Source organism: Halichoerus grypus, chromosome 3 (assembly GCF_964656455.1).
Source record: "Halichoerus grypus chromosome 3, mHalGry1.hap1.1, whole genome shotgun sequence".
NCBI classification, from domain to species: Eukaryota; Metazoa; Chordata; class Mammalia; order Carnivora; family Phocidae; genus Halichoerus; species Halichoerus grypus.
In genome coordinates, this window is record NC_135714.1 from 69,854,027 (window position 1) to 69,865,152 (window position 11,126).

The 11,126-nt window shown below is 34.2% G+C and overlaps 1 protein-coding gene across 8 annotated transcripts in view; it reads left to right on the top strand.

The window, feature by feature from the left end:
- The window catches only part of PTPN13 (protein tyrosine phosphatase non-receptor type 13), a 203,675-nt gene that overhangs the window by 152,673 nt on the left and 39,876 nt on the right, over positions 1 to 11,126 (top strand). For 4 of the 8 annotated variants that reach the window (XM_036096776.2, XM_078068903.1, XM_078068907.1 and 1 more), the window contains 9 exons: positions 143 to 250; positions 432 to 563; positions 3,972 to 4,435; positions 5,476 to 5,622; positions 6,838 to 6,931; positions 7,719 to 7,804; positions 8,486 to 8,645; positions 9,999 to 10,213; positions 10,330 to 10,428. In XM_036096776.2, the coding sequence (XP_035952669.1) occupies positions 143 to 250; positions 432 to 563; positions 3,972 to 4,435; positions 5,476 to 5,622; positions 6,838 to 6,931; positions 7,719 to 7,804; positions 8,486 to 8,645; positions 9,999 to 10,213; positions 10,330 to 10,428 (1,505 nt within the window). The remainder of the gene's footprint in view (positions 1 to 142; positions 251 to 431; positions 564 to 3,971; positions 4,436 to 5,475; positions 5,623 to 6,837; positions 6,932 to 7,718; positions 7,805 to 8,485; positions 8,646 to 9,998; positions 10,214 to 10,329; positions 10,429 to 11,126) is intronic. The other 4 variants (XM_036096777.2, XM_078068904.1, XM_036096781.2 and 1 more) reach the window with 2 other exon arrangements.

The window sequence follows — 11,126 nt, forward strand, 5'->3', positions numbered from 1 at the left end:
AACAGTCCCATTTCACATGTGTTACCTATTTATCATATCTGATATAAGAATCTCTACACTTAACATGCATCGGACAGACTGCTCATTAGTCACTGAAAGCACCAGTGTCATGAAGATCTTTCTTAAATGTGTTGTTTCACAGGATTTCAAATTATTGGTGGGGAGAAGATGGGAAGACTGGATCTAGGTGTATTTATTAGTTCAATCACCCCTGGAGGACCAGCTGACTTGGATGGATGCTTAAAGCCAGGTACTTTACATCTAGATAATTTCCTAAGTACTTAACTGACAGGCATGAATTTGCATAGATGGCAAAAGTAGAACTCGGGCAAAACAAAAATAATGAAAAATAATGTCGGGCAGTGACGTATCTAAGACTTAGCATGAATTTCTCTTTGTTTTTGAAAATACTGGATTGTCCATTTTTACAGGAGACCGTTTGATATCTGTGAATAGTGTGAGTCTCGAGGGGGTCAGCCACCATGCTGCAATTGAAATTTTGCAAAATGCACCTGAAGACGTGACACTTGTTATCTCTCAGCCAAAAGAGAAGATGCCCAAAGGTAATGTTGTGGATGTTTCTTAGCTGTGTATTGTTTCACTTCTCACAAGAACTTCAATATCATGGATTGGATTTAAGCTCCTTATTTCCTTTCTGAAAATGTAATATATGTAGCTCTGTTTAATATACATTAGTGTAACTTTTCATTCATCACTTCCAAGATTTTCTATCTCATTCATCTTTAGTACTCTATGCATAAAAATGGATTTATTGTGCCAAATTGATGTCACTTAAGTGAATTTTGAGTACTTGGTGCATTCCATCACTTCATAGGCCAAATCAGAAATAAAATTCTTTACCCTGGTCTAATTAATATAATTATGTAATAGTTATCTATGAAGTCCTATCCTGAACAAGATTGTAAAAAGTAAAAGGATAAAAACATAAGAAATTTTAAAACAAGACCATATCATTTTGTCTCATAATTCCTGCCATTAGCATGTTATGGGAGAAAAGGCACTTGACCAAGATGAGATGACTTGAGTTTGAGCCATGGTTGTTTTTCATTAAGGAGGAGACAGTGATCTTGGCTCTGCCTTGTCTACCTTGCACAGAGTTGTTCAGGGGCTCAGGTGGTGAGGCAGTGTTTGTGAGAGAAGCACACACAGCACATGCAGTGGGAAGGGCTCCAAAGTCTAAGGTCAGATTCTGTCTCCACTGCTTAACACTATACCCTGAGGAAATCACTTGAACTTCCTAAGCCTCAATATACTCATATATCAGATGGTGAATACAGAAGTGCTTATCTTGTAGGTTTTGAAAATTAAATGAGATAATACATGTAAAGAATTAGCACATTGCCTGGTACCTATTAAGCACTTAAATGTGAGTTTTAACTGTCATTATTAACAGCATTTTTCAAAAACATTCTAGTACTAATTATGTGCAAGTTACCTTCATCCCAAAGATACAGAGAAATATGTAAAAGAATAGTTCAATATTACCTGAAAAACAAGTTTAGATAGTGAATTTTCGGCATAATTTCAGACAATTATGATACAATAGAAACAAAAAACAAACATTTCATACAGTATGTTGTGACAGAAAACTTTCTTACATTGTATACAGATGAGTTATTTTGACTGTGGTTTCTTTTATTCACTAAATCTGTATGTGTGTGTGTATATAAAATATGTACATATATAAATAATATTTTCAGTACTTGTTACTTGAACAAACAGGGCAAAAAGAAAACACCATCACTGCCCAAAAGAGCCTTACAATCTAATTGTAGTCCAATCATCTTAGGCAAAGGAAGCTGATTACATTTGAAAATGTAGCATACTCAGAACTATTCAAGCAGCCAAGAACCAAACAAAACCAAAGAAGGGTTATTTTATTCACCCTTTTTTAGCAAAAGAAGCATATGAATTCAGAAGAAACTCATTTTCCCTCTAAATAAAGCTCTAAGGGACTCCCATCTTGATTTTCTTTTCAATAGATATTTTATAGAAAATGCATTCATTTGTGCAACAAATATTTACTGAATGCCTTTGATGTGCAGGACACAGAAACTCTACCCTCATGGGACTTACACTTTGTCAGGGGAGACAAATATTAGTTAGAACAACTGACTAAACAAATGTTTCATTGTAATTATGATAAATGTTAAGAAGTCCAAGGTACCGAGAGCATTTAGCAGAGAAACTTTACCTAGTGTAGGGACCAATAAAGCTTTTCTTTTCAGCAGAATTTCATGTGATTATTTTTTTACTATTCATTCTCAATAAAAGTTAAAAGTATGATGTTAAAGTATAGTTCTGTGACACTTTTTCTTCAGAAAGCTAGATTAATCTTACCATATGTGTAGCTATACTGTAATGTAACTTGAAATAAAACTCAGAGAACCTAGAACATTACCAGTAGGTACGTTAGGCTTATCCCTCTCAAGTATCAGCCACTGAAGAGGAAGGTTTTTCTTTTTCTTTATGTTTACTAATGTTTTTAAAGTTATAAAATACATACTAGTTTGTTAAAATAAATCTAATTTATACAGAAATCAATGAGGTAAAAAGTAAAAGGCCTCTTACCCCATTTTGTAGGGAAACTCTTTGGTGTCTATGTCACTTTATGTATATTAGAGATAAATTTTTGAAAAAAAAAAATACTGCCTGTATGTGTATACACACACACACACACACACACACACACACACACAGACACATACACTTTTTTTAAACTAAAAATGCAGTTATTTTTTTATAATCTAAATACCAATTTGCAAGTTGCATACTCTATATTCTGAACATCCATGAATATACACCTTTTTCATGTGGCATTATATTTCATGTCATGGGTGTATCAAAATTTAATGTTTTTCTTTTATTGTATATCCAGTTTAGCTATACTTCTTTTACAAATGTGGCTCCAACAAATACACTTATATATATACCATTGGAAAATGTACATATTCCTAGAGGTTCGATACCTAGAAGTAGATTGCATATGCACATTTAAATTTTCGACAAGTGCTATCTATTTGCCCAAGTTTTACTAAAGTATAGTCAGCCACGTAGATGTGACAGTGTTCTCCTCACACCAGCAGTGGTGTGAAAAATTATCAGTCATTCTCATTTTTGTCAGCCACAGAGGTAGAAAACTGCATTAAACTGCACATCCCTGAGCAACATGAGAATGTCTTTTCATATATTTATTAGCTGTATTTCACTCTGAATTTCCAGTCTACTGGAAATTGTTACACAGGAGTTTTAAATCTCTTTCTTACTAGCTTTTAGAAACTCTTTATTAGGGATGTTAACTCTTTGATTATTTTTTGTTATTTTTGCAAATATTTTCTCTCCAGTTGCTCATTCCTCTTTTAAGTTTTCCTTGGTTTCACTTGCTAACATAAAACTTTTTTTCTTATAAATTTGCATCTGTAATTTTTTTACTGAAATTTATGATTTGTGTCTCTCTTAGGAAAGCTTTAAATGGCTCTTGATAAGAACTGTGTTTATAAGGAATTTGGAGTTGCCTTCGTAATTATTTGGAGTCCAAAAAATGCATTCTGGAAGGACAATATAAAATAAGTAAATAAATAACCATTAAATAAGGATCAAGGAGTTTTGGTGACTCAAATTATTTCTAGTGAGGGAATCGAGAAAGTCTTCACAGAGGAGACTCATTTGAAATAGGTATTGGAGAATGGAAATGGGGAGTTAAGGCAGGGGGGTATGCATTTTTATAGAAGATGCAACAGGAATGACCAAAAGAGGGGGCAAAGGAAACAGAAAGCACCTGCCACATTTGTCGGGTCCTCATTTTGGCTCCAGGCCCTGGATCAGGTGTTGTGAATATGTTACCCTGTGTAAAGTCTTCCCACAGTCATTACGAAAGACTCTGCAAGTATGTAAGCACAGCGTGTGTGTCACTAACCTGTTATTCTCCTTGATGGATTTTTGACTTCTAGGGCCTTCTACTCCTGTGCACATTGCCAATGGCATGAAAAACTACATGAAGAAACCTTCCTCCATGCAAGACAGTGCTATAGATTCTTCTGTAGATCACTGCTGGCCACATGGTACCACAAGGCACATCTCAGAGAGCTCCTTTGGGCTGTCTGGGGGCCTGCGGGAAGGAAGCCTGAGTTCTCAGGATTCCAGGACTGAAAGCGCCAGCTTGTCCCAGAGCCAGGTCAATGGTTTCTTTGCCAGCCCTGTAGGTGACCGAACCTGGCAGGAATCACAGCACGGCAGCCCTTCCCCTTCCGTGATATCCAAGACCACTGAGAAGAAGAGGACTTCTGCTGACAGTAATCGAAGCAAAACTAAAAAAACAGGCATTTCTGATGCCACAGATTACTCTGACCGTGGAGATTCAGACATGGATGAAGCTACTTATTCCAGCAGTCAGGATCATCATACACCAAAAAAGGCATAGTTTAATTTGAATCTCTGGGTTTTTTTTCTTTTCATTTAATAAAGCAAACAACAGCAAATATATTACAGAGCAGAATAATCTACTATAAACTGCTTATGTTACTCTGGAAAGGAGGAATACTTTATGTACCGTGTTACTAACTGCTACTGCATTTGGTGCTAACTTTCAGACAAATTAGCAGCTTTGAATACTAACTCTAAAATGGCTATCATTCTGGAAATTTGCAACCTGGTTACAGAAAGGAATGAATAATCAGGTTATGATTATTTTCTACAAGTTGTGTCTTGCATACTTAATGTTTATATTAATAAGAGAATTTAATATCTGAAAAAGTTGTTCCTAAATAGTTCGTATAATGGGCAGTTGACTTTACTGTTGATAGCCCAAATTCTTGTGAAGTTCTGAACATATGAAAATAATAAGAACAACAACCTACAAAATTGCTCATTTCCTAGAAATGATATAAATGTAAACTCATACTCACAAGTGGATTCAGAAAAGAACCTTAAGCTATTTATTCACCGAGGAACCAACATTCCTCATAAGAGGGTTGTACCCTTACAAATGGGGCTAAGCTGTTGTGCCTGTGTTTATATTGGATTTGTAAATATAAGCAAAGTAAACATGAGGCCTAATCATCTTAGAGGTCCCAGTTGAAAGCTGCTACTTGATATATATTGATTTTTAAAGGAAATAGAAATACTTTCTAAATGTGGGAGCATAAAAAACATTGGACAAGGATTATGTAAAAGCCAGATTTGAACTGGGCTCTGGGCTTCCCTCTGCCTTATCTAGCTGTTTGACCTGAAGCAAGCCCTTTAATCTCTAGACCTCAATTTCCTCAACCATCAACTATAAAGGCATTGGATTAGGTGATCTCTGAGATGGCTTCCAGCCCTCATGATCTTTGAATTTACTCTATCCCTTAATATCTTGCTTTTCCTTAATTTTTCCAAAAAACACATACTGATCTTCCAGTAGTAATTCATTTTGACTCTAACAAGAAATCCTTTTGTTTGTTTTTCTTTGTTAAGGAATCTTCCTCCTCAATGAATACATCCAACAAAATGAATTTTAAAACTTTTCCTTCATCACCTCCTAAACCTGGAGATATCTTTGAGGTTGAACTGGCTAAAAATGATAACAGCTTGGGGATAAGTGTCACGGTACTGTTTGACAAGGTTTTCAAATGTTTTCTCTTCTCCATTTCCAGCAGCCTATTGTATGCCAATTTATTAATTTAATTATTTTGCTTCAAAAGGGAAACCTGTCAAATATTTCCCAAATTAAAAATTAAATTACATCTTAAAACTTTTTTAAAAAACGTGTGCTAATGATTTTTCCTGTGGTTTAAAAGAAATTAGACAAATGCTACTTATTTAAACCCCATAGATTTCATAGTGCTTAATCTGAATACAAGACTAAAAAAATATAAAATTAATAAGTATGTTTTGCATACATTTGACACTTCTGCATGAGCATCGAATAATGTATTTTAACCTATATCATAAATAAATTCTAATGTATATTTACATGCCCTTTCTCTCCATAATATATCTTAATTGTAAACATGACTAGTATATTAAACTTAGAGGTTCCCAAGGAACATACATACTTTTACAGTCTTAAAACATGAGCATAGGCTACTTGATGAAAATACTTTAGAATTCTATTCTATTAATTCTAAATTGTAACATTATCATTTATGATATTTGAAGGATATTGTTAGTTAGGAAAAGCCATTTTAAAACATGGTAGAAATAGCACTATTAACATAGAGGTCAAAAAGAAAACCTAATTTTCAAGCACTTTTAAAAATATTATAACTCTTTACCTCTTGCCCTTGACTTCTTTAGAATTTTATTATCTTCATTTTGTGAAGGGAAATAAAAGCTGTGCATCCACAAGAGATAGAGAATCTACTCAATTAGATCTCATTTACAGTGTAACAAAACTAACCTACCAAAGCCTTTTAAAATGAAAAAAAAAGTTCCTTGACTCATAGATTTGCAAGTTGCAGTTTAGCAAATATGATCTGAAGTAAATTATTCTATATGCTGTTTTTTCCTGTCAGTCATGTTCTCATACTAATTTCGCATAGATGGATTTTGTTTTCTGCTTGCTCATAATGCATGGTGTAGACTTAGAAAGGGAGAGCGATTCATATAGTCAAGGTCTGGCATGTTGTTTTCTGAGTAAAGAGTTTTTCTAGAGTAACTGTTTTACATTTGGAAAACTTGGCTAGAAATATTCTTGGGTTTTGAATTAATTGCATGTGCTGATGTGTTGCTGCTTTGGCTGATGAACTTCCTGCTTTCTAGGTCTCAGATTTGAAAGATGGAGTGTGAAATTTTCCATATGACAAAATGTTATTTTATTTGCCTTTTTCCACTTAGGGAGGTGTGAATACCAGTGTCAGACATGGTGGCATTTATGTGAAAGCCGTTATTCCCAAGGGAGCAGCTGAGTCCGATGGTAGAATTCACAAAGGTAGAGTGTTTGTGTGTGTACAGGAATTATACACAGGATTATCACTTCAACAAATAAATAAGAAATTAGAAAGTTGATAGAGACCTTCAAATATTCATAATATAAAATAAGAACATATTTTTTTTTTAAGATTTTATTTATTTATTCATAAGAGGGGGGGGGCAGAGGAAGAAGCAGGCTCCCCGCCGAGCAGGGAGCCCGATGCGGGACTCAATCCCAGGACCCTGGGATCATGACCTGAGCCAAAGGCAGACGCTTAACCATCTGAGCCACCCAGGCACCCAGAACATATTTTTTTTAAAGACTAAAGCATTATTTTAAGACTAAAGCATTAAAAAACTCCCTGATGTCATTCCAGAAACTCTTCTTTCCAGCCTATTCTCTAGTATCAGAAAATATCTTGACAGTGTTTTATTTCATGTTTTGTACTTTCTAAGAAGCAAATTGCCAGAAAATGGGAAAGGAATAGTGCCCTTGTAAAAACACTGACATCTACATTTTTAATAAAAACTAGGTTAATTCTCTCCAACCTCTCTACATTTGTAGTCAGTTTATCTTTTTCCATGATTTACATAGATTCTATAATACATAAAATATCTTGTTCAAAATTGTATTTAAGATTGATCATAGAATTTGAAAAGAAAGTAGATACATGAGTTTGTCCAGAATTTGTCTGAGTCTATCCTCAAATAAATTAATATAAAACAATACCACAAGATATTAAAAAGCATATAGAATCTTTATCTTATCATTTGCTTTTTTCCAAAATTACTGCTTAATTTTATAGGTGATCGTGTCCTTGCTGTCAACGGAGTTAGTCTGGAAGGAGCTACCCATAAGCAAGCTGTGGAAACACTGAGAAATACAGGACAGGTAATAACAGCTCATTATACCAACCTTTTAAGATATGTTAGAAGAACATAATAATGTGTGAATAATATCTGTCTCACTGAGGTCTCCAAATTTGTTAGTCAAGAAACCAAGCCTGACTGACGTAAATGTTCTGGTATTTTCTTTTCCTTCAAATTGGCAAGCAAGGATTATGACAGGTTTTTCACTGAGGAAACTTGGCTTTCTATATCATATTTAGCCCTAATATTACCAGATCTGACAGGAGAAAGGATGGAGATTGAATTTTTAAAATTTTTTGTAAATATCTACAAATATCTAGTGATTTTCACTTCTAGTCATTTTTCAGCTCTAAGGCTAAATTATTTTCTGAAGTTTACCAATTTATTTATAATGGTCTGTATTATAGTGGTGATTTTATTCTAGTGCCCAAATTTCCTATAATATGTTTATATTCTAGAAGAGAAATTTTTTTTTAAGAGAGAGAAAGCAAGGGAGGGGCAGAGGGAGAGAGAAAAAAAAAACCCTTCATTTTGAAATTTTCAATCCCTTGCTTTGTTTTTTTATTTTTTTCTTCCTCTACCTATATTTCGGTGGACCAAGTAGTTACTGTAAATGATTTTATACCATCAACTCTACAAAGTCCTAAAAACTTATCTACCTCCTTATAATTCTTCTTAATGAAGTGCTATTCCATTTGTCCAGGTGGTTCATCTGTTACTAGAAAAGGGGCAGTCTCCAGCATCCAAAGAACATGTCCCCATGACCCCACAGTGCACCCTTCCAGATCCAGATGCCCAAGGTCAAGCCCCAGAAAAAATGAAGAAAATGACTCATGTCAAAGACTACAGCTTTGTCACTGAAGGTCAGGCCTTGAGAGACTGTCATCTCACCTTTAAGTTCTTACTGACTTACTCAAAATTTACTTTTTATATATTGGATCATAATTCACACCTGAGTCTCATTACTCTTGTCAACTGTAAATAATCTGATGGAGCACTATACCAATTTTTTTTTAAGACACATATTTGCACCTCTTAGAGTTTGAAAGACCTTGGATAATGAAGTCATGCATAAAACAAATTATGGCCACCTAATAGTGCAAAATTCAAATGAAATTTTCAAGGGAAGAAATAAATATAAATAATTGGTGAGAATGACTTTAAATCCACGTGAAACCTTGACTCTTAACATTTTCCTTATTTTGGTTTAATTTTATGGATTTGTCAGGCTAACCTTAAGCAGAAATTCACCTCATAGTTCCCAAATAGTGGTCTTTCTTAAAAATTTTGCAAGCCCTTGGACATACCACTACTTGGTTGTAAAATAAGAAAATTAAGAATGATGTAGTACTGAGTTTTTCAAAAGGCTAAAGTGTTCCTAATACAAAAGTACCCTTTATTCTGAGATTCCATTTATCTCATTTTTAGGGACATAAATGTCCTTTACTTTATAAATGATGGTGGTGGTATATAGTCATTGTTTTGTCTTTTATTTTAAATCCTTATTTGATTGCCAAATGTTAGTACCTCTGAATTAGTCACAAAAATAAGGAGAAAAAATAGCCAAGCCTGTATTATTTTATCTGATTATGAAAATAAGCACACTCACTTTATCTCACTGCCTGATATTCTTTATTTTTTCTATCACTCCTTTAAATGTGTTTTTTCATTCTTTTCTGGTTATTATTCTTTCAGTTTCTTTTGTTGATGAGAATTTCTTTATAATGCCATTGAAGTTTACTGGAGTAAAGTATGCCTCACTAAAACATTAGAATGTCAACTTACTTTCCTCTACCCTTCTCTAACATTTGTTCTGCTCTTCTTACCATCTCTCTCCTATTGTATAGCCAAATTTCCTTCATTCTCCTTTCCCAGATTTTTCTCTCTTTTTTTATGTTATTCTGCGGTCTTTTAAAATACATGGGATTAAAGCATAATTTTATTTTCAGAACCTTGATATCAAAACCCTCTCCTGTTCAAGTAGCTTAGTTCATGCAGCTTAGTTTATTAAGTTTTCTTAATGACAGAGAGTGTGAGGTTGGATTTGAATACAGAATAAAAGTACAGTAAGTGCCTATAAAGCTGTACATTTTCTGAGAAAATGGGCTTTTGAAGATGTGTCTAAAAGTATATATGTTTGTATGTTCATATGTTCATCTTAACATAGCATGTTAAGAATATTTAATTTTTTTATATCTTTTTTTTTTTCTCTCCAGAGAATACGTTTGAGGTAAAATTGTTTAAAAATAGCTCAGGTCTAGGATTCAGTTTTTCTCGAGAAGACAGTCTGATTCCTGAACAAATGAATGCCAGCATTGTAAGGGTTAAAAAGCTCTTTCCTGGACAGCCAGCAGCAGAAAGTGGAAAAATTGATGTGGGAGATGTTATCTTGAAAGTGAATGGAGCCTCTTTGAAAGGACTATCTCAGCAGGTGAGCCCCCAGGTGTTAAATGTAGCACTTTTAATAATGAGATGGATTGGCCTTTCGTAATGATTTCATAATACTGACTTAACTGTATCTTCATTTATCATTCATGGTACCCCTAGGAAGTCATATCTGCTCTCAGGGGAACATCTCCAGAAGTATCCTTGCTGCTCTGTAGACCTTCACCTGGTATGCTACCGGAAATTGACCCTGCTCTTTTGGTGAGACCTGTGAAAAGTCTATATTTTTATAGAATAGCAATTGAGTGATTAATTCAGCTGTAGTGGTTTCATCATTGATTGATCTTCTGGGTTTCATCCTACTTTATTCTTTAGCTAGGAATTTTGTGTGGGTCATGTAGCCTCTGAGTGTATTCTACATTTGTAATATGAAGTAATTCAATTCACTTTCTTATCTCTCCTTTCCACTTCTAGAATTCTAGAATTTTAGGAGTTTGTTTTCTAAGCAGAATTAGAAAGGGAAAGATACAAAATAATGGTTACAAAACGCTTTTGTCCATTTCTTCATTGAGCCAAACTGGGAAGCATAATTCTCATTCTGAGCTAGTTTAGATAAAAATGAAAATTATTTAAGAATTTTTGCCCTTATTTTTAATACCGGAAATTACAGAGTAAGCAATATGCTTGTCCATTTCCCTTTGTTATGTCAAAGAAACAGCTAAAGGATCCAAAATCTATTCTAATGGTTATTTATAAATTACATCCATACGTAGATGAACAATAATATAATTGAAGAAAGACAACTTTTGTCCTGTCTACTTAAAAGGGTATTCCATTAAAAATAAACATGACCTCTGGGTATGAAAGGCAGGAGTGTCTAGCCCCAGAAACTTTGGCTTTTATATCAGGGAGGGGGGTAGTGTTAGGACATTAATAGGAAAGCATCATTTCTGAAGGTG